The sequence below is a fragment of the Physella acuta genome, unplaced genomic scaffold, assembly GCF_028476545.2.
Source record: "Physella acuta isolate Inbredline_101_S28 unplaced genomic scaffold, ASM2847654v3 ptg000518l, whole genome shotgun sequence".
NCBI lineage: Eukaryota > Metazoa > Mollusca > Gastropoda > Physidae > Physella > Physella acuta.
The window spans coordinates 21264-48383 of NW_026732037.1; the positions used below are offsets into that span (position 1 = coordinate 21264).

A 27120-nucleotide genomic window follows, 5' to 3' on the forward strand; every position below is an offset into this window, starting at 1 on the left:
ACCTGTGAGAGAAAACCTGCAATATCAAGTTTTGTTTGACATGAGTGTCAGCATCAAACAGCCCTGTAGTCAGTTGATCAGGTTTCGAAAAATAACAAGTGTATGCTTTCAATTGTCGAACCAAATGCAGTTGGATCAAATGAGATCACGGAAACAAAACCAGGTGAGCCATGCCGCGCCCACACCTGTAGGTCATGGCTAGGATTTTTTTCAGGTAAAAACAAAATCCTGGAATAGTTTCAGTTTTTTTTTACCTACCTGCAGTACATATCGGGCCCTAAATTTTATGTTAACTATGATTGTATTGCTATTAATAATAAAACATACGTGCATATTATTTACCTCGATCTACTAGTACATAATGGGACGGGGTGGTCGAATTATAGAGCATAATATGACCACATTAACCCTTCAAAATCCGATGTCACAGAAACAGGGTAACTCTAATTTATCATGCTTCATGTATAACTTTAAATCGAGAGGTTACAAGTAGGATGAAAGTCGTCTATGATGTTTTATATATGTCAACCTATAAGTTTCACACATACACAAACTTAGCGTGTTAAATTAGGGGTATGATCTTACCCTACCCACAAAGCTTATCCTCTACTGTTTAGAGTCTTGTCATAAGTCCACTCCCTTCTGTAATGTACTTGTACTCTACACTTTGTGATGTTAACACTGTGTGGTTGTTTTTTGTGGGTCTGCTATATTTTGCTATATTTAATTTGCAATTTTATTAAATGGAAGCAACGTACCAACATACAAATCCTACAATCATATTTAAAATAAAATAAATCATGTAAGAAAGAAGTTGTTTTTTTTTCCTCTTGTTCAGCTGTTACTTTTGTGCTGTGTTTTTGTATAGTTTCATCTATGCTTGTTGATAAGAAATAATGTTACTGCTTATTATTTATTTAAGTATGAAAAACATAGCATAAGCTACCAAATAGAAACAAACTCGAAACAACAGAAAATTTAAAAATTTCGCTCCATTGTGTAGGTAGATCGAAGTGTAGAGACAAGAATAAAACAAGTTGGTACAAACACACAAATTATGCATTGTAGCACAGTTTGTACTGTTTCGGTATGTGTGCTACTTGAAGTATTTTACTATTTCTCACTCTGTCCATTTTTATTAATAAATTGCAAATAAATAATGTGGTAATGAAGAATGGGCAGTATTTAAAAACATATTTTCAGCGGTGTATGGGACGATTGAAGTTACAGTATCCAACTAATCCTGTGACCTCGGTATATAAAGGAAGAGTCTTATCAATGTATGTCCAAGCGTAAACGTGAGTAGGGTACCCGTCAGAGCTGGGAATCAGGGACCTAATATGTGAGTAGGGTACCCGTCAGAGCTGGAAGTCATTGACCTAATATGTGAGTAGGGAACCCGTCAGAGCTGGGACCTAATATGTAAGTAAGGTACCCGTCAGAGCTGGGAATCAGGGACCTAATATGTGAGTAGGGTACCAGTCAGAGCCGGGAGTCATGGTTATACAACAACATTTAGGTTAATAATTATAACTTTGCCAAAAAAAGTACTGTTGATTGTTTGGTACGCGTTATACTAAGCTGAAGCAATGCGTCATGAACATGTCTGTCAGTGTGAAAAATGTACTATGTCCCATAGACAGTACGGATACAAAAAAAATACTGAACACATTTCTGTGTGTTTGACAAATTCATATGTTAATAGTTGTTAAGTTATTCACAAAAATAATATATAGCCGCTAATAGCCGTACTGGTTTCCATGGAAACCACGAAAAGGTGTAAAAACTAACATCTTTTCAAACCTCTTTAAACAGAGAAGAGTGGAACATTCATTAAAATTTTTTTAATCTATTAAATGTTATAACAAAAACTACGTACTTCATGCTATATCTTTTTGTGTGTGTTATAAATATTAGTGTTGGAAAGCAACCAAAACATATATCTAAAATGTTGACATTACATTTAACTAATCATACGCTGATAAGCTCTTTCTCAATAATTATTACAAGTATTAACACATTTCATGCAAATACACATTTGTCACATTTTTGCTTGTCCTTTTTTTCGTGTGACTTTTTTCCACAATCGAATGCCCATCCATTTCTCTCCTGCCTGCTAATCAAGCAACGGCAAGTTTATAATCTTGCTACATCAATTTGTGATGAGCTTCAACGGATAGGCCTTTATAAAACGTTATATTGAACTGAGAACGACAAATGTGTTAATAAGTATGCAACTTTGGTCCATGTAGGGCTTACACAAGATGGATTGCCGCTGTCTGTGCGGAAACGTAATACTTGACCTTAACTACATGAATGTGTTATTTACGGTTGAATGAACATTTGTAAGTTACGGCTCGCAGCAGCAATCGGGGATGGGGTAGGAAGAGGAGGTGGGGGTGTCTAGTTTCAAGCGTTGAACACAGGAGTGGGTTGTAGGCTTTTATCAAGAGGCAATACACTTGTATAATTCAAATTTACGTAGTGATAGACATTATATTGAAGTGAATCTGGTCTGTTAATAGTTACTTTTAGAATACCATTTGATTAATACGCTAGTTAAAAAATAATGATCATTACTTCATTTTCTTTTGTATACATAACTTCAACTTACATAAAAAATATGTCTGAAACTTAAAACAGAAATCAAAATGTGTTTTTTTTTAGTCAAGGGCTCTCCTACATACAAGATGTCTTTTATTGTTTTCTGTAGAAGGAATGGTTCCACCCTTCTTTTTAAGTTTTCTCAACTTTGCAAAATTCAAAACTAAAATCGCTTAGGAAACTCATTGTCATTCAAGGTAGAGACTTTCATCATGCATTAAGCATTATACCATCTACAACACTACGTTTATCAAGTTGACTGCAATACTTTAGAAAGTATTGATATTTAGGCAGTACCACCACCTTCTTTTTGTACATGGTGTTATGTGAAAATGTGTAATAAAAATGCAAAATTGCCATCACAATTAAAAAACGAAGAAATGTAAGCATTGGTTTGAAAATCTAAATCTATCATCAGATCTTAAAATCTTTCGGGGTGGGGGAGGGGGGCGGACACTGTTAAAGTATCTATTTTCTATATAAATTATATTTCGTTCAGGCGGGGGGGGGGGGGGGGTTGGGAGGGGGTAGAATTTTCGAGGTGGGGGGGGGCGGTAGACTTTTTCGTTGGGGGAGGGGAGGGGCTGGTAGACTTTCTTCGAGACCGGGATGGGGGTGGGGGACACTGCCAATCCCCTAAGAAATGCCTGAAAGAAACTCTGACAGAATGACGAATGGTGTCGTCTTTTATAACCTGAGAGTTTTTTGTTTTGTCACACGAAAACGAAAATAATACAATGAAATCTTTTACTTCTCTGTACGTTTTAATATCCTTTTTTGATTGCATGCTTTAGGTGGTAAACAGGTAACTTGAAAATATTTTTTTTAAATATGTGTGCGATTTTGTCGTGGGATAGGCATAAGACATCTAGAACACGGGACAACCTTGTAGCGGCAAGATTTAACGCTTCACCATAACAAGGTTAAATTAAATATGCATAATGCAGTCAATGTTAGCTGATTTAATTTTTCGTTCATATTAAAATATCAAGTTACAGCAGCATCACAAACTCTACACAGACAACACACACTGACGTGAATAACAACCTTAACATATGTAGCTCTTGTGCTTTGTAGGCTACATATTTTCCTCACCTCTCTACATTGTATTGTCTCTTTGAACTGTAGTGAAACGCAGTGAAAGTTTGCGATGTGTTCAAGCTATGATTTAACTCCTACCAGGCAAGTTATCATTTCCTTTTGTTTGGACTGAAAGTAAGCAATGATTTCACTGTTTCTAATATAAAATTTCCGATGAGGCTGACTACCTTTTGTGTATGATTTCAGTTTCGAAGTTTTTTCACATAGTTCATCTCTTTACGCTGATGTTCTGAAATTGGTCATTTTAGCGAAAATGCAAGAAACATTTTTATTCTGTAGTGTGAATTTTAATATACTGTACTCTACACTTGCTTCAAAATACTTCAAATTCCTTGAAGTTCCAATAGTTTCAGTTTTGGTTTTCTATGGTTTACCTGCAGTACATATGGGCGCCAAATTTTATGTGAACAATGATTATAGTGGTGGTTATAATAAAACACAAATACAAATTATTAATGTTGGTACACTGGTATATAATGGGACGGTATAGCATACCACCACACTATACCTTCAAATGCCGAGGTCACAGAAACAGGGTAACTCAACATCATGATGAGCCTTCGACTGGAAATTATTAGTTTATAACTGTAAATAGAGAGGCTACAAGTAGGATCAAATTCGTCTAGGATGTTTTGCGTATGTCACACCTATAAGTTTCACACATACACAAACTTAGCGTGTTAAGTTAGGGGTAAGATCTTACCCTACTGTTTCTTCTTCTTCTTCTTCGTTCTTAATTATTAGTGTTGAAGGGGATCGAGAATTATCTGCTAGTGCGTTTGAACTCGAGACTTTGTTCAAATTTATCAACCCTTTTTGCCGACTCGACCACGCCTCCAACACAATTAAGCGTTACGTGTCAACTGGTTATGCGCCATTGAGGCCATTGACTCCGATTTCAGCCTGCTTTTCTTTTTGGATTTGCTTCCATAGCCTTTGTCCAACCAAGAACAAACTACAAGGCAGCAGTTGTTTAATTTTGGAGTTGTCTCTCCTAGAAGAGTGGCTGTCCCCAGCTAACGAGCCTCATCTGCCCGGGGGTTCGAACTCGAGACTTTTCGGTTTAGCAACCATGAGCTTTACCGACTCGACCACGCCGACCCCTCTCTACTGTTTCGATTCTTCTCGTATGTCCACACCCTTTTGTAATGTACTTGTACTCAACACTTTGTGATGTTAACACTATGTGGTATTTTTTTTTGGTTTTTTTTTTTTGGGGTCTGCTATATTTTGCTATATTTAATTAGCAATTTAATTAAATGAAACAATGTACCTTACATTGTACATACGTAAATATTAACAATCATATAAAGTATGTAAGTCAGAAGTTGTTTATACTTTCTAATATAGAGGAAGTATTGTAATCGAGCACAATAATCGCATAAAATACTGAGTTTTTACCGGTTTACCTCATTACTTCATTCTATACGGAGTATAGAATCTATATGGAGTATAGAAGACTTACTTTAATGGGGATAAATATTATTCTAAATCCAGATATATCAAAATCTGTTCGTTTTACGCGTAATCGAGTCGGAAAAACTGGGCTTTGCAATACCGCCCGTGTGTGTGTATGTAAGTGTGTCTGTGAACAGATTAACGTGGATACCGTTAAAGCTAGGTTGATTAAATTATATATATTACATATATTGTAACCAGAAGTGGAATTTAATCTGCTATTGGTTTTTCAAAAGCCTATAACTTGAGTAATGTTTCAGGTAGATGATTAAAGTTTCACAAATAAATAAAAGATCTAATTCTCATGGCTATCAATTTTACGTATTTTGCGGTGACCGGAAGTAGTACTTTACACTATTTCCGATTTCTAAAAAAAAAGCATGTGAATCTATAAAGTACTAATATTCCGCGCTATTATACAACCATTGTTTGCTGTTCACTTGCTGAGCAATTCATTTTTTATACAAGATGCTATTATAGTTTTAAAAGTTGAAGTATTTAAAAAATTGATTAAAAATCATATCTATAATCCGAGTTCCCATCCCCCGTAGTGTTATATAAGAATATTCGAGAAAGTTAAGGGGAGATCACTCCCGCTTTATTTGATTTCTTTCTCATGTTCACCTGTTACTTTATTTCTGACGAAATAGTTTACTCTGTACTTGTTGGTAAGAAAGAATTTTACTGCTTTCTTTTTTTAATTGAAAAACTAGCGTACCTGTCCCCGCGCGTTGCGGCGGGGATAGACGTAAGTCTGACGTAATATATAAGACGGGTTTCATCAATGCGTTACCAATCCTATTTTCTTAGATTCGTGACCTTGTTTTCTAAAAGTGAGTTATTTAAATGTTTACAATGCCTGCGCTTGGATCATAAATATCGGGTAACGGGTTTACTACACTACCGCATTAAAACCTTTAGTGTACATTAATCACTCACCGAAATAATGAGGTAGAACGGACTTCGGTGACCGCCCATGTGTCAGGGAAGTAGAGGGGCGCTCTCAGGAGCCCCCCCCCCCCCCCCCCCCCCCGATTACACTACTGCATGGGCGCAGCGTACGGTCCCTGGCTCGTTAAACTAAAAGGCGCCATCGTGCTCATAGGAAAACCCAGAGTGCCAAATAGCATCTTGTTAACAAAGATGCAGATTTCGTCATTCGATCAAGTGACACAAATGAACAGGATTTTTTCTTTAACACATAAACAAATTATTTGTAGTATAAACTTGTCTTTTCTTTGGTTGGATAATACAATTATTTCAGCATTTAAAGTTGAAAAAATAAACTTGGTGATCTGTGTACCATTTGTGTGAATGTTTTGTGCACAGTCCTGTTGTAGCTGATAAACCTGTGAGAGAAAACCTACAATATCAAGTTCTGTTTGACATGAGTGTCAGCATCAAACAGCCCTGTAGTCACTTGATCAGGTTTCCAAAATCAACAAGTGTTTGCTTTCAATTGTCGAAACAAATGCAAGTGGATCAAATGAGTTCACGGAAACAACACGAGGTGAGCCATGCCGCGCTCATACCTGTAAACCATGGCTATGATTTTTTTTCAGGTTAAAAAAATTCCTGGAATAATTTCAGTTTTTTGTTACCTACATGCAGTACATATCGGGCCCTAAATTTTATGTCAACTATGATAGTGCTATCAATAATGAAACATAATTACATATTATTTACCACGATCTACTGGTGCATAATCGGACGGGGTGGTCGAATTGTAGAGCATATGACCACATTATCCATTCAAAAGCCGATGTCACAGAAACAGGGTAACTCTAATTTATCATGCTTCATTTATAACTCTAAATATGAGGCTACAAGTAGGATCGAAGTCGTCTACTTTATTTTATATATGTCAAACCTATCAGTTTCACACATACACAAACTTAGCGTGTTAAATTAGGGGTAAGATCTTACCCTACCCACAAAGCTTATCCTCTACTGTTTAGAGTCTTGTCATAAGTCCACTCCCTTCTGTAATGTACTTGTACTCTACACTTTGTGATGTTAACACTGTGTGGTTGTTTTTTTTTTTTGGGTCTGCTATATTTTGCTATATTAAATTTGCAATTTTATTAAATGGGAGCAATGTACCTAACATAAAAATCCTACAATCATATTTAAAATCAATAAAGTCATGTAAGCCAGAAGTTGTTTTTTTTCCTCTTGTTCAGCTGTTACTTTTGTGCTGTATTTCTGTATAGTTTCATCTATGCTTGTTGATAAGAAATAATGTTACTGCTTATTATTTATTTAAGTATGAAAAACATAGCATAATTACCAAATAGAAACAAACCCGAAACAACAGAAATTTTTAAAAATTCATTCCATTGTATAGATCGAAGTGTAGAGACAAGAATAAAACAAGTTGGTACAAACACACAAATTATGCATTGTAGCACAGTTTGTACTGTTTCGGTATGTGTGCTACTTGAAGTTTTTTACTATTTCTCACTCTGTCCAAGTTTATTAATAAATTGCAAATAAGTATTGTGGTAGTGAAGAATGTGCAGTATTTAAAAACATATTTTCAGCTGTGTATGGAGCGATTGAAGTTACAGTATCCAACTAATCCTGTGACCTCGGTATATAAAGGAAGAGTCTAATCAACGTATATCATAGCGTATGCGTCAGAGCTGGGAGTCAGGGACCTAATCTGTGAGTAGGGTACCCATCAGAGCTGGGGTCCTGGACCTAATATGTGAGTAGGGTACCCATCAGAGCTGGGAGTAAGAGACCTAATATGTGAGTAGGGTACCCGTCAGAGCTGGGAATCAGGGACCTAATATGTGAGTAGGGTACCCGTCGGAGCTGGGAGTAAGAGGCCTAATATGTGAGAAGGTACCCGTCAGAGATGGGAATCAGGGACCTAATATGTGAGTAGGGTACCCGTCAGAGCTGGGACCTAACATGTGAGTAGGGTACCCGTCGGAGCTGGGAGTCAGGGACCTATTATGGACCTTACCACGGGATGCAAACATAGAACTTGTGGATTAGCGGTCGAGTACTCTACCCATGTAGGGGTCGTCCATAAATAACGTCACACTCGTAGGGGGGAGAGTCCGTAATTTTGTCACGGTGTGTGACGAGGGGTAGGGGATTGTTCAGATGATTTGACGTCAGACTTTTGCATTATAAAAAAAAATGAAAGAAAAAGAATTTTAGTTGTTATTTCGCGTTTTAGAAAACTGTTTTAATAAAATGTAATAGAAATTGATTAAAATATGTTAATAGAGTTCAGACATAATGTTTGAAACATTTTGATGTTTTAAGGAAAATTCAACTGCAATTTTTAGGGGGGTTGTAGGATGAGGTTTGACGTCATTTTAAGGGGAGGGGTCAGGCCTTTTGTGACGATGTGTGACGGAGGGGAGGGGCGTAGGTAAAATCGTCTCATCGACGACATTTATTGGTGACCCCCCCCCCCCCCGCACCCTACCACACGTTTCCCCCGGCCACTCATTCCAATCTTGGATTCGCATTTTAGACTTTTTCATAAACCTTATTGAGTCATATATTTTCAGCTTCTCGTATTTTTTTCCACCTTTTGCACCTTTGCTCAAGAAGCGTAACGAAAATAAATGCGACGTAATTATTTTAATGATCACTTTAAACATTTTATATCTAACTAAAATCTTTTTCTAAAACATCAAAATTTAAGAAAAATTCAACAAAACTTGTTCTTTTGACACTTATTTATTGTGATTTAGAAGTCACTCTAATTTTCTATTGAAACATTTATATTAAAGATTTATTTTTACACAAACTTGTTGTGATTTTACATCACAATGGAAACTCTACTACTCAAACATTCAGGCTAAAAAAAGCTGATACAGTGTAGCAAGTGCTAACATAATAAAAGATGCTACAATAGTAGAACCGCTGCAGGCTGCCTTCACCTTCTGAAACTCAGTCTCCGCGCAGCCTTTCGCTATCAGGCAGTCGTGAGCTGTGGTTTTCACTGTCAGACTCATGACGTCACAGTACTTCTCGCCTTGGATCAAAGCGAACGCCTCGTTGCTGCCAGAGGTGCATGACTCCATACCATCTTGACACATCTGAGAAGTTGCCACGATGGCGTCAGAAAATGGTTGGGATTGGTTTGTCGAGCAGGCGGTTGTTTTCAGGTTGTTTATTTCTTCATCTAAGCAGGCCAAGGTTAGACATGTCGTGGTGGTCTTGCCGGTGATCCCAAGGTTCATCAGTTTACAGTACTGCTCTTGTTGTTTTAAAACTGTGGCCACACTGGACCTGAAAATACAATCAACTAGTCGAGCCTGGCATTCTGAGCTTGTCGATTGTACCACATTATACACAGAGGTCTTTAGAGCACTAGACGTTTGCTTGGCAGTAGCCGTCTGACCACAGGCTCCATTTTTGAGAGCCACAAACTCCTCGTCTGTACAAAGTCCGATCCTTACAACACACTGGTTGGCGGTGACACCATTGACTGTAGCCCCAAACAGAGCGCACCAACCAGCGTCATTTGAAGGTGTTGGACTTCCACCCAGGTTGACAGCCATGTTGACACATTTGTCTAAAGTTTTGCTGCAAGCCTTAGACACTCTCCGTCGCTCTGTACTAAAGTCTGCCGATGTCTGCGTCAGACCAGACATCAGCACACAGACAGCACACACCAGTTGGTACACGCACGATGTCATCTAAAAATTAAAAAAAAAAATTAAATTTCTGCTTTCTTCTTTAAAAAAAAAAGCAAAACATATTCTAAACCTTTTAAAATTATGATATAATACTATATTTATTTGTACAATTTTTTATATTTGTTGTATAATTGAAAAGCTGCGATTCCATCTGTTAAACTTGATGCCAAATAAAATTAGTAACGCAAATCAGTATAATAAACATATTTTTGAAGGGGTCTGTTGTACAATCACTATTTAAATGTGGGGGATGGGGGTAAAACATAATCGGTAGATGCATGTTAGCAACCAGGGACTAAGATTGGGCCGATAATTGTCTCTTCAAATCAAAGCTGCTGATCGGGTTTCTAATAATGTGTCATGTCGAATAGAATACAAAAACCAAACACCAAAGTAGGCCTTCGAATTTATTTTAAAAACTAGCCTTTCACATTCTATATTAGGTTTTTCAAAAAAAAACATATTTAATAAAAGAGTAAAAAAAACGTATAGATTTCATTTGCATGTATGTCCTATAGTGTCGCAACAAAGAATCAAAGAATAATACCTCTAAAGTTTTCAAAATGTATACATAAGCTTTATTTTAAATCATCTATTAAAAACAATAATTTAACAAGTAGTATTACCAATTTAAATAGGATTTAATTATATCTAAAAGAAACTCTGTCTTATCTCTCTATACAAATGTACAGCTCTCTACAGAATGTGTCCTTACCTTGTAAGTTACCGTGTCAGTTTCTAGGACAATGAACCCGATGTTAACAGCAGCCCAAAGCTTTAACGTCCGAAATCAACCAAATTATTCCTTTATAAACCTGAGGTTTGGGATCTGCTATTGTTGGCTTAACACGATTGGTGGAAAACATGTGACGTCATAATATATTCATCGTTGAAATGTATCTATTTATATCTATACACAATAGATGGGGCTGTAAAGGGTTTTAATTAATTCATGGATTTTCAGGTAAAATAATATTCCCGGAAAGTGGAAATAGATTACTTTCAATTTTAAGTTTCTGTTATGCGCAATTTAAAGTTTCTTTTATCAGCCAGCACAATAGATCGGGCCACAGATATCAAACGTCGTTCTATACTCCGATACAAGTACTACCCAGATATCTGATGACGTTGTACTACCCAGATATCTGATGACGTTGTACTAGCCAGATATCTGATGATGTTGTATTAGCCAGATATCTGATGATGTTGTATTAGCCAGATATCTGATGATGTCTGTTGTACTAGCCAGATATCTGATGACGTTGTACTAGCCAGATATCTGATGATGTTGTATTAGCCAGATATCTGATGATGTTGTATTAGCCAGATATATGGTGACGTTGTACTAGCCAGATATCATATGCTGTCTGTTGTACTAGGCAGATATCGTATGCTGTCTGTTGTACTAGCCAGATATCGTATGCTGTCTGTTGTACTAGGCAGATATCGTATGCTGTCTGTTGTACTAGCCAGATATCGTATGCTGTCTGTTGTACTAGGCAGATATCGTATGCTGTCTGTTGTACTAGGCAGATATCGTATGCTGTCTGTTGTACTAGCCAGATATCGTATGCTGTCTGTTGTACTAGCCAGATATCGTATGCTGTCTGTTGTACTAGCCAGATATATGATACTATTGTACTAGCCAGATATCTGGTGACGTTGTACTAGCCAGATATCGTATGCTGTCTGTTGTACTAGCCAGATATCTGGTGACGTTGTACTAGCCAGATATCGTATGCTGTCTGTTGTACTAGCCAGATATCGTATGCTGTCTGTTGTACTAGGCAGATATCTGATACTATTCTACTCCTGCACCTAAAGTTTTCTGTAACACCTATATAGGATGCGTCTCACATCATTTACCACCTGACTGATCGAAACATTGGTGGTATTGTCTTCACTCGTCCTCTGGTCCTAGTCGTGGAGTTGTGTATGTACATTAGAATGACCATTATCAAATTGACTTTGTTATTATAAAGCTTGTAACAAACGTTACTAGCAACAGCTTTGGCTAGGCTCATTGAACCCTACAAATACTTTCTCAAAGCCACATTTCAAAATTGATGGTTTGAAGCAGCTAGAACTAACATTGTTTTTACAGATATATAGAGAGTGGTACAATGTCTTGACAGAAATATGGGGAGTGGTACAATGTCTTGACAGAAATATGGGGAGTGACACAGTGTCTTGACAGAAATACGGAGGGGGCTACGTTGCTACGAAATTCATTCACTTTATAAAAACTAAGTTTATCTATACTTACAACGTCACCTGACGCACACACCCTGAAGTATCAAAACTAACCATTTCAGCACAAGAAGGATAATATATATATAGTGCGTTGTCAATACCACCCGTCTGACGTTTTGTTAGTATAAAAAAAGTGTTAGTGTCCGCAACATCACAAACTAAATACAATCAATTAAAGTCCAGAATGTTGCATGAGAACTTCACCGTACCTAGCTGTGATGTACTGTAGGCTGCAACTTTTCCTCAGCCTCTTTACATTTTTTTGTCAGTTTTTACGTGACCTTGCTATGATTTGACTGTTTCTTTTATAATGTTCACTGTGGGGTTCTATCCTTTGTAAAAAGCCATCGTTTTCGAGGAACTCCCAAAGAGTTTATTTACGCTGCTGATACATTAATTATCTGAATACAACTGATGTTTGACAATAGAGCACGAGACATAGTTTTATTATTTTGTGTAAGTTAACGCTTCTCCTATACTGTACTGTACCCTTTGTACAAAAGCCCGGTTACGCCTGTAACGAGAATGGCCTGGCTCTTGCAAAAACCGATTTAGTCACGTGATTTGGTTTCCAAAAACAAATTTAATCGCTTTTAAGTAGATCACGGAAACAAAGCTACCTGAGTTATGCCGCGCCCTTATTGTATGGTTTTTTTTTTAGATTTTTGGGTAGAGAAATGTTCCCTGTAGCTGGAAATAAGTTAGTTTCAGTTTTAAGTTTCTTTTATGAGCCAGCATTATAGATCGAGCCACAGATATCAAACGTCGTTTTCAGAGTTTCTTCCAGGCATCTCTTCGGGGGGGGGGGGGGGGGCGGAAAAATGTCTACCGCCCTCCCGAACGAAATGAAATTCATATAGAAAATATATACTTTTAACAGTGTCCGCCCCCCCCCCTTCCGCCCCGTCCGCCCCCGCCTTATAACGAGAATTGCCTGGCTCTTGCAACATCCGGTTTAGTCACGTGATTAGGATTATACAATTAAATGTGTGCGTTTTTAAGTAATTCACGGAAACTAAGCGAGTTGAGCTATGCCGTGCCCATATTATAGTATAGGTTTTGGTTTTAGATTTTCAGGTAAAGAAATATTCCGAAAGCTAAAAATAGATTTGTTTCAGTTTTAAGTTTCTTTTATCAACCAGCGTAATAGATCGAGCCACAGATATCAAACGTCGTTTTATGATTCGATACACGTACTAGCCAGATATCTGATGTAGTTGTACTAGCCAGATATTTGATGATGTACTAGCCAAACAGCTGATAATCTTATGCTAGCCAGATATCAAATACTGTTGTACTAACTGGATATCTGATGTTGTTCTACTAGCCAAATATCTTTAAGTTTCTTTCATCAGCCAGCATAATTGATCGAGCCACAGATATCAAACGTCGTTTTATGCTTCGATACACGTACTAGCCATATATCTGATACTGCTGCACTAGCTAAATATCTGATGCATTTGTACTACATAGATATCTGATACTATTGTATTAGCCAGATATCCGATAATGTACTTGCCAGATATCTGATGTTAAACTAGACGGATATCTGACACTGTTGTACTAGACATATTATCTGGCTAGTACATCATTACCAAATATCTGGCTAGTAAAATAGTATCAGATATCTGTTTAGTACAACAATATCAGATATCTGGTCTAAAAGATACCTGATACTGTTTCACTATCCAGATATATGATATTGCTGTACTAAACAGATATCTGATACTATTTTAATAGCCAGATATCTGGTAATGATGTAGTAGCCAGATATTTGATGCTGTTGTACTAGCCAGTTATCTGATACTGATGTACTAGCCAGGTATTTGATACTTTTGTACTAGAAAGATATCTGATGTTAAACTAGCCAGATATTTGATCCTGTTGTACTAGACAGGTTTTTGATATTGTTGTACTAGCCAGATATCTTATTCCCAAACAATCTACACAGCAGCGGTTTCTTAATCCTAGAAGGATTTCGGTGGATTACTAACACAGTGAAATTTCAACTTGTCAGAATACAAATTAAAATATTTGTACATTCCTTCATTTTTTTAAACGTTTGGTTTAGACCTGTCCTGGATAGCTTGTACCACAGGTTTTCTGCATTATTCGTTTCTATTGTTTGCCCGGTTTGCCTTTAGTTTTTTTTAACATTCCTCACTACTTCACACATACACAAATATGGAGACAGAGTATAATACTATAATCAGGGCAAAACATTGGACAAAACGGGCGAAAAATTAGAAGTATTTGTAGAGAGTAGGTTAGAGCACAAATAGAAAGAGATGTTAGAGCAAAAGCAGAAATAGTAATAGAACTAGGGAAACTGAAAGTACAGAAAAATAAAAACACGCAACTGCCCTAAAACACCAACCCTATTACAACCAAGAATTTACCCGGACCGCCCCGTCGAACGATTTTGAATAACGGACATAAAAGGAATAATGTAAGTCAAGTCGAATAATCCAGTAATATTTTTAATCTAAGATCGAAAAATCGGCGTGAAGTCGATACAGTAAGAAGTTAGGTGAAGTCAGTATTGAAGTCAATTAAGTTATATGAAGCCAGTGAAGTAAATATTGTCAGAACTGAAGTCAAAGAAGTCATTTGAAGTCAGTTAAGTCAGTCAAGAAAATGAACTCGTTGAAGACAAAGTGAACTCATTGAAGTTAAGGTGAAGCCAGTGTCTAAGTCAGTCAGTGAAAATCTATTAAGTCAAAATGAAATCGTCGTCAAAGTGAAGTCAGTCGTCAAAGTGAGCTTTATAGTCAAAGTGAAGTCAGTCAACTTACTGAAGTCAAAGTGAAGTCAGTCAAGTTACTGAAGTCAAAGTGATATATTATACTTTACAGAATTGTGTGTTTAGAGTACTTATTTTTAATTAGCTTATTTTGTAATATTTGTTGTGCTTCCAGACAAATGTTCAGCACTATGATGGTCACGTAAAGCCATTGCTCATGGTCTCAAAATGCTATTTTCATCCCACCGCACGCTTATCCAGAATGAGACGAGATGAAGCCGACACCTCAAGTAGTGCCGACACCGCTCAAGCTCATGTACACATTGAGTTACCTGGAGAGAGAACACAGAGGCGTAGCAGACAACCCCCCCCCCCCCTTTCAGCTTTCAATTTATTTTTCCAACCCATTTTGGCGCCGCCTAAGGTCGGCGCCCGGGGACATATATCCCCCCGCCCCCTTGCTACGCCTCTGAGCGAACAGCCCTGCTGGACAGTTAATTGCCCTGGTCAAGAAAACGGACGCAATCGTCACCACCGCTTCGCCCCACATTGGGGGTATCTAACAAGAGACCGCCACTTACGTACACCTGCGTCAGTACATACAGGGGGTAGAAAGTCCCATCGTTCTCAGCGACCGAATGTTACGTCATTGTTCGCCACCGCATCAGCCCGGCTTCATTCCATTGCATAACCACTCTACGTGGACGTCTCACCCTGAGGAACACCAGACTTACAATTGCATAACACTTAAATTAACACTTACACTGTTCGCCCCTGAGCCCGTCCAAACCAATTACACATGGGGTTTATTCCATAGGCCAATTTAGCAGACGTAAATATCTTTACTTACATGACACATCAAAAGACATCATCCGCCGATTAATAAAAGCTAAATTGCTATGTATTTCGATCTTGACAGTGTGTTTGAAATGAATTTCAGTTTTATCGATTCCTGTTATGTCACACACTTCAGTTTTAAAGTTACCCTTTCTAACCTGGCAATGTAAGGGGCCGATGATGTTACAGTATCCAACTAATTCTGTGACCTCTGCATATGAAGGGATTGGTGTAAGGGGCCGATGAGGTTACAGTATTCAACTAATTCTGTGACCTCTGCATATGAAGGGATTGGTGTAAGGGGCCGATGAGGTTACAGTATCCAACTAATTCTGTGACCTCGGCATATGATGGATTGGTGTAAGGGGCCGATGAGGTTACAGTATCCAACTAATTCTGTGACCTCGGCATATGAAGGGATTGGTGTAAGGGGCCGATGAGGTTACAGTATCCAACTAATTCTGTGACCTCGGCATATGAAGGGATTGGTGTAAGGGGCCGATGAGGTTACAGTATCCAACTAATTCTGTGACCTCTGCATATGAAGGGATTGGTGTAAGGGGCGGATGAGGCTACAGTATCCAACTAATTCTGTGACCTCTGCATATGAAGGGATTGTCTAATAGGCATACAAGCTCCTTGACGTGAGTACCCATCAGAGTTGGGAATCAGGGGCGTAATGTGGATTTTATCACTAGATACAAACATGAGACTTGCGGATTAGCGGTCGAGTACTCTATCCCTCTACCACTCCACCACCCGGCCACCCAGACCGATAACATATTAAATACATCTTTTATGTAATTCTATCTCTTCATTCAGAGAGATGAAAATTTCTTGGATGAGCATTTAGAGATTTTTCGTTAACCCAATGGTTCATATATATTCAGTTTCTCTTGTATTTTTTGGGATGTAGGACAAAAGGCCGACATCCAAAACGCCGAGAAAGACAAAAGACCGAGAAGGCTAAAGGCCATCAGGAAATTAGACCGACATCCGTGTCGGCATATTGTTTGGATCCCATTTTTTATTTTACATCGTCTGTTCCACTGCCCATATAGCGTCACAAAATTAACATAATTTTAAAAATTATCCCCGGCAACATTTTATTTCTAATTAAAAGATATCTCTAAAACATTGAAGTTTTTTTAAAAATCAACAAAACATGTTTATTTGACACTTATTTATATTGTGATTTTGAAGTCTTATTAAAACATTGAGATGAATTTTTTGTTACACAAACGTGTTATAGATTTACAGTACGCTAGTTATTTACACGTTACTCTGATGTAATATTAAAAACATTCAGGCTTAAAAAAGCTGATAAAGTGCGGCAAGTGCCAACATGATAAAAGAAGTTACAATATAAGAACCGCTGCAGGCTGCTGCCTTCACGTTCTGAAATTCAGTCTCCGTGCAGCCTCTCGCTATCAGGCAGTCGTGAGCTGTGGTTGTCCCTGACAGACTCGTGACGTCACAGTACTTCTCGGCCCTGATCAAAGCTAACGCCTCTGTAACGCCATAGGTGCATGACTCCATACCATCTTGACACTTCTGAGAGGTTGCCAAGATGGCGTCAGAAAATGGTTGGGACTGGGTTGTGGAGCAGGCGGTTGTTTTCAGGTTGTTAATTTCTGTGTTTGTGGAGGCCGAGGTTAGAGATGGCGTGTTGGTTTTGTTGGTGCTACCAAGGCTCATCAGTTTACAGTTTGTGGTCGATGGGTGGTTGATTGTCGGTTAGTGGATTAGTTGACATAAGTAGGTCGGTTGTCGTTCGATGTTTGGTTCTCGGTTAGTAGTGTTAGTTATGGTTGCTTTGATGATTGTCGCTGGTAGGTTGGTTGTTGGTTAGCGGATCAGTTATCGATCGTTGTTCATTTGTCGGTTAGTGGTTTTATGTGTGGTTCGTGGTTTTGTGGTCGATGGCTGGATAGTTGTCTGTTGGAGGGTTGTTTGTCATTCGTTGGTCTGTTGTCGCTTAATGGTGGTCGCTTAAGTTCGTTGGTTTGTGTTAGTTTATAATATGTTGTTTTTGTTTACTGTTTACATATACACACACTACACACTTATCTGATTTTCACCGTGTCTGATCATATTGTTGATGGGTCCTCTAGCTGATGGGTCCTCTAGCTCACGGGTCCTCTAGCTCACGGGTCCTCTGGTTGATGGGGCCTCTATCTGGTGGGTTCTCTAGCTGATGGGTCCTCTAGTTGATGGGTCCTCTAGTTGATGGATCCTCTAGTTGATGGGTCCTCTAGTTGATGGGGCTTTTAGATGATGGGTCCTCTAGTTCATGGGTCCTCTAGCTGATGGCTCCTGTAGTTGATTGGGCTTCTAACTGATGGGTCCTCTAGTTGATGGGGCCTCTAGCTGATGGGTCGTCTCGCTAATGGGTCCTTAAGCTCACTGGTCCTCTAGTTGATTGAGCGTCTATCTGGTGGGTCCTCTAGCTGAAGGGTCAACTAGCTGATGGGTCCTCTAACTGATGGCTCCTCTAGCTGATGGCTCCTGTAGTTGATTGGGCTTCTAACTGATGGGTCCTCTAGTTGATGGGGCATCTAGTTGATGGGTCGTCTAGCTGATGGCTCCTCTAGCTGATGGCTCCTCTAGCTGATGGCTCCTCTAGCTGATGGCTCCTCTAGCTGATGGCTCCTCTAGCTGATGGCTTCTGTAGCCGATGGGTCCTGTAGTTGATGGGGCATCTAGTTGATGGGTCCTCTAGTTGATGGGGCCTCTAGGTGATGGATCCTGTAGTTAATAGGTCCTCAAGTTAAACGGTCCTTTTGTTGATGTTTCCTCATGTTTTTTGATTATCTTGTTGATGGTCCTATTGATTACGATTGATTAGAGACGATTTTCAGTAAGTCTGAAAAGCACGTTGTAATTTTTCATGCAGCAATCAGTATAGCTTCTCAGCTGGGTAGCTTGCTCCTGCGATACCTTCAAGGAAACGCTACATTTTTGGGTGACTACATTAGAGGGATGAGACGGAGTGGTCTGGAGAGAGCTGGACTACTAACCCGTAAGGCTTGAGTTCGAATCCGAGTTCAAGTCAATAGACCGTCCCTGAGTCCACCCAACTCTGATGGGTACCTAACTCACGTTAGGGAAAGTAAAGGCGGCTGGGCATAGTGCTGACCACATTATCTCTTCATATGCCGAGGTCACAGAAACAAGTGAACTCTACTTTACTTGCCCCATAGACCGTCAGGTTTGAAAGGGAAAAACTTTACTTAACTTTTACATTAGAGGAGAGACTGAAGACTGTAATGCCATCCTTCACACATGTTATTTGTTCGTGCTACACCATCGCCAATCGTGTGTAATTGATTCCAATTTTAAAAATTAATCCGTACCATATATGGACAAATCGCTTGTTATTAAACGCCCGTATTGGACAAACCACCTGTGATCAAAGACCCTCTGCTAAGAAAACACCTGTGGTCAAACCCCCTGTGGTCAAAGCCCCTATGATCAATGCCCCATGATGGCCAAAGCCCCTATGGTCAAACACCCTATGGTCAAAGCACCTGTGGTTAAAGGTCCACGCACCACATAAATCCAAAGCGTTTCAGTTGTTTATTATTTTCTTTGATATGTTTAAAAACGTAATTGGAATTTTTTTTTTTTTTAAATTTTAAATTTTTTTCTTAAACAATTAGTCAAAGATAGAGAGAACTGGTCTGTCTTTGAAACTTGATGTATTTTATAAGATAAATAAGATTCCTCTAACAAAGAAGCTTATTTACCGAGTTTTTTTTACCCCTCCCCCCTCCCACACACACATCACTCGCCCCATCCATTTACCATAGTTTGGGTGGACGATGATAATATTACATATTTTATATTTGATTATAATATTGCGTTCTATATTGTCCGTGTAGTGAGAGAGAGGGAGGGAGAGGGGGGAGGGTGGGTGATTGGCATGACAATATGTCCCAATCCAATAGTCACATATTCAGATTCTTAAGGGGAAGTAGCAAAGCTTAAATGATGTTGTAGACAGTATTGATAGAGTTGTCGCGCTTCATAAAGACAATAAATATACGCTAGATGTTGCTCCTGTTAATTTTATGACAGAACGCTCATAGAAGGCATGGGGGAAAGGGGGAGGGCAGTTTGGGGATCGAAAGGTAATGAGTAGTGGGCGATGGATTCAGAAAATGGAATGTCTTACACTTGCATATTAAACAAGTGTGGAACTGAATATTAAAAGAAAATTATTTAACGTATTTTATTGGGAGTTGTAATAAAAGCCGATATAACTGTTTATTTTGATCAATGAAAATTTGATAGAAAAAAATGTCATTTAAAACTACCAATTGAGATAGAGGTGTAAAACTGTTGTGTTAGGTCAAGGTGGGGGGCGGGGGGGGGGGGCGGAGGCAACAAATTGTGACAATGTATAACTGGGGGTGGCATATTGTGACGATGTAAAATGTGGGTAGCATTTTGTGATTATGTATTACTGTGTCGGCATATTGTGAAGACGTATAACTGGAGTGGCATATTGTGACGATGTCTAATGTGGGTGGCATATTTTTATGCTTATTTTTAAGTAAGTATGAAAAACATAGCATCAGCTGCCAAATAGAAACAAACCCGAAAACAACTGAAACGTAAATTTTCTTTCCACTGTGTATCTTGAAGTGTTGAGACAAGAATAAAACACATTGGTACAAACACACAAATTATGCATTGTAACACAGTTTGTACTGTTTCGGTATGTGTGCTACTCTGTCCAATTTTATTAATAAATTGCAAATAAGTATTGTGGAAGTGAAGAATGGGCAGTATTTAAAAACATATTTCAGCGGTGTGTGGAGCGATTGAAGTTACAGTAACCAACTAATCATGTAACCTCGGTATATGAAGGGAGAGTCTAATCAACGTATGTCCAAGTGTATACGTGGGTAGGGTACCCGTCAGAGCTGGGAGTCATGGACCTAATATGTGAGTAGGGTACCTGTTACGGGCCAGTTGTAGGTTAGTTTAGAATAGGTTAGAATAGTCTAGAACTAGGGGAGAGTGCCTGTGTGAGTGGAGTTCACCTTACTGTGTAGTTACTCTTGTGTGTTTATGTCTTGTAATCCCAAGGTCGAATGCGGGTATAAAAGGGCGAGTGAACGATTGTGGGGGGGGGGGGGGCAGTCAGCGGGTTAGTAGCGGTTAGGACGAGGGCTGTTATGGTACGCTTGAATGCATTGAGACAAATAAAAGGAGTGAAGTTATACACGAAGCGTTGTTCTTGAATTCGAAGCTAACCCGGACGTAACAACTGGTGGCCAGTATGAATCAAGTAGAAGCATAAACTGTCCTGTCGTTTGCCTGATGCTGCCCTGATGTTTGCCTGATGCTGTCCTGCCGTTGCCTGATGCTGTCCTGTCGTTTGCCTGTTGCTGTCCTGATGTTTGCTGGTTGCTGTCCTGATGTTTGCCGGTTGCTGTCCTGATGTTTGCCGGTTTCTGTCCTGATGTTTGCCGGTTGCTGTCCTGATGTTTTCCGGTTACTGTCCTGATGTTTGCCGCTTGCTGTCCTGATGTTTGCCGCTTGCTGTCCTGATGTTTGCCGGTTGCTGTCCTGATGTTTGCCGGTTGCTGTCCTGATGTTTTCCGCTTGCTTTCTGATGTTTGCCGCTTGCTGTCCTGATGTTTTCCGGTTGCTGTCCTGATGTTTTCCGGTTGCTGTCCTGATGTTTGCCGGTTGCTGTCCTGATGTTTGCCGGTTGCTGTCCTGATGTTTGCCGGTTGCTGTCTTGATGTTTGCCGGTTGGTGTCCTGATGTTTACCGGTTGCTGTCCTGACGTTTGCTGGATGCTGTGGGGATGCCGTTAGCCCGACGCTATAGCTGTTTGACAGAGTATGTAACAACATCGACTGTGAGTTGCAAATTTTTGTGATGTAGAATGGTTGAGATATAGGTAGGAGTCGTAAACCAGTGTAGCCATAGAGCGCAGGTTGACTCAAATTTTTGTGATGTAGAGTGGTTGAGATATAGGTAGGAGTCGTAAACCAGTGTAGCCATAGAGCGCAGGTTGACTCAAATTTTTGTGATGTAGAATGGTTGAGATATAGGTAGGAGTCGTAAACCAGTGTAGCCATAGAGCGCAGGTTGACTCAAATTTTTTGTGATGTAGAATGGTTGAGATATGAGCAGGAGTCATAAACCAGTGTAGCCATAGAGCGCAGGTTGACTCAAATTTTGATGTAGAATGGTTGAGATATGAGTAGGAGTCGTAAACCAGTGTAGCCATAGAGCGCAGGTTGACTCAAATTTTGATGTAGGATGGTTGAGATATGAGTAGGAGTCATAAACCAGTGTAGCCATAGAGCGCAGGTTGACTCAAATTTTTGTGATGTAGAATGGTTGAGATATGGGTAGGAGTCATAAACCAGTGTAGCCATAGAGCGCAGGTTGACTCAAATTTTTTGCGATGTAGAATGGTTGAGATATGGGTAGGAGTCGTAAACCAGTGTAGCCATAGAGCGCAGTTTGACTCAAATTTTTTGTGTGATGTAGAATGGTTGAGATATGAGTAGGAGTCGTAAACCAGTGTAGCCATAGAGCGCAGGTTGACTCAAATTTTTTGTGTGATGTAGAATGGTTGAGATATAGGTAGGAGTCGTAAACCAGTGTAGCCAGAGAGCGCACAGGGTAGACTAAAAAAAAATTGGGGTCTGGAAAGTTCTTAGATTCGGTACGATGCAACTGGGTGTGTATGATTTTTTCTTTGTTTGTTAGTTACACGGATGATTTGTGCTAGCTCTAAATTGTAGCAGTTCTGTATGTTGTCATTATGTATTTCATTGTATATACAATCTGTCATATACATTCTTTGGAATGTATATTTTTAACTTGTCTACTAGTGTATGTGTATAAAAGGCTTTGTGTTTTTTTTATTTAGCTAGGATTTGTTAGTCAGTATTTGTAGTTATTACTACAAATACTTAGGTGGGGGGTAGTGTTACGGGCCAGTTGTAGGTTAGTTTAGAATAGGTTAGAATAGTCTAGAACTAGGGGAGAGTGCCTGTGTGAGTGGAGTTCACCTTACTGTGTAGTTACTCTTGTGTGTTTATGTCTTGTAATCCCAAGGTCGAATGCGGGTATAAAAGGGCGAGTGAACGATTGTGGGGGGGGGGGGGGGGGGGGCAGTCAGCGGGTTAGTAGCGGTTAGGACGAGGGCTGTTATGGTACGCTTGAATGCATTGAGACAAATAAAAGGAGTGAAGTTATACACAAAGCGTTGTTCTTGAATTCGAAGCTAACCCGGACGTAACAGTACCCGTCAGAGGTGGGAGTCAGGGACCTAATATGTGAGTAGGGTACCCGTCAGAGGTGGGAGTCAGGGACCTAATATGTGAGTAGGGTACCCGTCAGAGGTGGGAGTCAGGGACCTAATATGTGAGTAGGGTACCCGTCAGAGGTGGGAGTCAGGGACCTAATATGTGAGTAGGGTACCCGTCAGAGGTGGGAGTCAGGGACCTAATATGTGAGTAGGGTACCCGTCAGAGGTGGGAGTCATGGACCTAATATGTGAGTAGGGTACCCGTCAGAGCTGGGAGTCAGGGTCGTAATTTGGACTGTACGAAGGGATACAAACATTGGACATATGGATTAGCGGTCGTCCATAAAATTAAATGACGTCATACTCGAAGGGGGGAGGGGGGGTCCGTAATTTTGTGACGGTGTGTGACAAAGGGGAGGGGATGTTCAGATGGTGTGACGTAACAGTTTTGGGTTGTTTTTTTTTAAATGTAAAAAAACTAATTTTAGTTGTTATTTAGCGTTTTAGAAAACTGTTTGAATAAATTCTTATAGCAATTACTCTGTTAATAGAGTTCAAACACAATTTTAGAGACATTTTGATGTTTCAGAAAAATTAAACTGCAATTTTGAGGGGTCTGTAGGCTGAGGTGCGACGTCTTTTTTTGGTGGGGTTGGGTTTGGGGTGGCGGTTTCTGGCCGTTTGTGACGATGTGGGACGGAGGGGAGGTAGGTAATAGTCGTCCAAAAAACGTGAAGTCATTTATGGATTATCCCCCCTGCCACTCTATCCCCCGGCCACTCACTCCAATAAAAAATCTAAGAGATTTGTCTATGATACTATCTCTTTTCATTCAAACAGATTCAGAGTTTTTTGGATTAGCATTTTGAGGTTTTCCATTAACCAAATTGAGTCATATATTTTCAGTTTCACTTGTATTTTTTTTACACCTTTACCACCTTGGTCAAGAAGCGTAACAAAAAAGCGACGTAATTGTGATAATGATCACTTTCAACATTTTATATCTAGCTAAAATGTAAGTCTCGAACATCCAAGTTTTAGAAAAATTCAACAAAACTTGTTCTTTTGACACTTATTTATTGTGATTTAGAAGTCACTCTAACTTTCTAGTGTAATATTTATATTAAAGATTTATTTTTTACACAAACTTGTTGTGACTATACATCACAATGGAAACTCTAGTACTCAAACATTCAGGCTAAAAAAAGCTGATTCAGTGAAGCAAGTGCTAACATGATAAAAGATGCTACAATATGAGAACCGCTGCAGGCGGCTGTCTTTATGTTCTGAAATTCAGTCTCTGTGCAGCCTGCTTTAAGCAAGCAATCGTGAGCTGTGGTTGTCCCTGACAGACTCATGACGTTACAGTACTTCTCGGCTTGGATCAAAGCGAACGCCTCATTGCTGCCATAGGTGCATAACTCCATACCATTTTGACACACCTGAGAGGTTGCCACGATGGCGTCAGAAAATGGTTGGGATTGGGTTGTCGAGCAGGACGTTGTGTTTAGGTTGATGATGTCTGTTGTTGAGCAAGCTAGGTTAAGACATGTCGTGGTGGTCTTGCCGGTGATCCCAAGGTTCATCAGTTTACAGTACTGCTCCTGTTGTTTTAAAACTGTGGCCACACTGGACACGAAAATACAATAAACAAGTTTGTCTTGGCAAGTTGAGCTTGTCGATTTTACCACATTATACACAGATGTCTTTAGAGCACTAGACTGTTGCTGGACTGTAGCAGTCTGACCACACGCTCCATTTTTGAGAGCCACAAACTCCTCGTCTGTACAAAGTCCGATCCTTACAACACACTGGTAGGCGCTGACGCCATTGACTGTAGCCCCAAACAGAGCGCACCAATCAGCGTTACTTGTAGGTGTTGGTCTTCCACCCAGGTTGACAGCCATGTTGACACATGTGTCTAAAGTTTTGCTGCAAGCCTTAGACACTTTACCTCTCTCTGTACTAAAGTCTGCCGATGTCTGTGGCAGACCAGACATCAGCACACAGACAAAACACACCAGTTTGTACACACAGGGTATCATCTAAAAATAAAATTTGAAATTAAAATCTAATTTTTTCTAAAAAAAGCAAATCATATTCTAAATCTTATAAAAATAATGATATAATACGGTATTTATTTGCATAATTTTAATATTTCTCGTGTAATTGAAAAGCTACATATTCATCTGTTAAACACGATGCCAAATAAAATAGTAGCAAATCAGTATAATAAACATATTTTTGTTGTACAATCACTATTTAAATGTGGGGAATGGTGGTCAAAGATAAAAGGTTGATGCATGATAGCAGCCAGGGACTAAGATTGGGCCGATAATTGTCTCGCTAGCTGCTGATCGGGTTCTAAAGTAGATACTTCTAATAGTATGTCATGTGGAACAGAATGCAAAAAACCATACACTTAAAAAAGCTTCTAAATGATTATAAAAACTAGCCTATCAAATATCTATATTAGTTTTTTTATAAATAGGGGCCTACATATTTACTAAAAGAGTAAAAAAAAAACAATTATAAATCTGCTTTTATAATAATACGCTTATATAATAATATGCACCGAAAAAAGAAAAAAGAAACTTGTCATTTTTAAAAATCCTCTGTCGCTAAAAAACGTAAAGATTGCATGTGTATGTATGTCTAATAGTATCGCAACAAAGTATAAAAGAATAATACCTTTCAAGTTTTCCAAATGTATACATAATATTTATTTTAAATTACAAATCATCTATTTAAAAAAATAAACAATTATTGAACAAGTGGTATTACCATTTTAAATTAGTTCTAATGTAATTATATCTAAAAGAAACTCTGTCTTATCTCTCTATACAAATGTACAGCTCTCTACAGAATGTGCCCTTACCTTGTCAGTTACCGTGTCAGTTGTTAGGACAATAAACCCGATATTAACAGAAGCCTAAAGCTTTAACGTCCGAAATCAACCAAATTATTCCTAGAGACGCGCTTTATAAACCTAAGGTTTGGAATCTGCTGTTGTTGGCTTAACACGATTGGTGGAAAACATGTGACGTGAAATGTGTCTATTTAAATACACAAGATTAGGGGCTGTAAAGGGTTTTAACCACTTAACGCCGACAGTCGCGTTTTCGTGACATACCTATTTAGCGCATAGCATTTGTGCATAGGTACATTTATCCTAATGCTGCCGGTCGTTGTGTATTGAGTACACCCAGACGGTTGTATCGGTACCAACGGTCACGTTGTCAAGTCGAAATTTATGACGTCACACTCTCTTAACTCACGCGTATCGTATTTTTCTGACTTCGTGAATTCAGCCTACTTACATTGATTATAATTACTAAATAGGTGATCCGTTTTTGCTACAAAGAATACTAATAGCTTTATTATTCACTCTTTTATGTATATAAACAGTATAAATCACATATGAGAATAATTATCTGCTAATTTCGGTTTGTCGCCTTTTCGCGACATCCGACAATAAGACATAAATTGGAACTTGGGTGCCAAGCAGGTATAACGAAATAAGCTGTCATTCATTCAAGTATGATTATAAACAAGTAAAGGGTTTACAATATAGTCTTCGCCTGTATATAAAAGAGCACTTTAGAACGTTACGGTCCATGTGGTAGGTGAAGTAGAGTTCACCTGTTTCATTGACATTGGCATATGGAGAGAGAGAGAGATGCTGGAATAATGTGATCATGTTGCTGGGTACAATATATCGAATTTAGCTTTGAAATAGTATTGTAACATATTAGGAGAACATAAAAAATAAATAGACAACAGAGAGTGAGGTGGTGGACCACTTTCCTGGATACCACCAAAGAAAGGTCCTTACAGTGTCCTTGACAATAATAACACTGAGCATAGACCTACTCCTCGTAATAAATACAGTAAGGTTGAGTACTTACAAACATACCCTTTGCAGTGCTATTGAATACCCACATTAGTGGCATTATACTGGCATTTAGTACCGACAGCAGTGTTATTGAGTGCCCACATCTTCAGCACTGAGTACCAACATCACTGACACTGATCAACCACAGTTTGAGCACTAAGCACTCATAGCAGTGATACTGAGTACCCACTGCTAAGGCTGAGTACCCACATCAACGTTATCGATTACCAACAGCTCCAGCGTTGAGTACCCACAGCAGTGACACCAGTGGCGT

The 27120-nt window shown here is 39.1% G+C and overlaps 1 protein-coding gene across 3 annotated transcripts; it reads right to left on the reverse strand.

Annotated features, from left to right (window-relative positions):
* Positions 1 to 8787: 8787 nt before the first annotated feature.
* Positions 8788 to 25996, reverse strand: LOC131945001 (uncharacterized). 3 transcript variants are annotated; one of them, XM_059305934.1, is made up of 2 exons: positions 25830 to 25996; positions 8788 to 9833 (listed from the first exon to the last, which is right to left on the reverse strand). In XM_059305934.1, exon 2 carries the CDS (start codon positions 9831 to 9833, stop codon positions 8985 to 8987), a length of 849 nt encoding a protein of 282 aa, XP_059161917.1. In that variant the 5' UTR covers positions 25830 to 25996; the 3' UTR covers positions 8788 to 8984. The 3 variants fall into 3 exon arrangements, with proteins under 3 accessions (XP_059161917.1, XP_059161916.1, XP_059161914.1); XM_059305933.1 differs by lacking the exon at positions 25830 to 25996 and adding an exon at positions 10549 to 10633; XM_059305931.1 differs by lacking the exon at positions 8788 to 9833 and adding an exon at positions 23983 to 24996.
* Positions 25997 to 27120: the final 1124 nt, after the last annotated feature.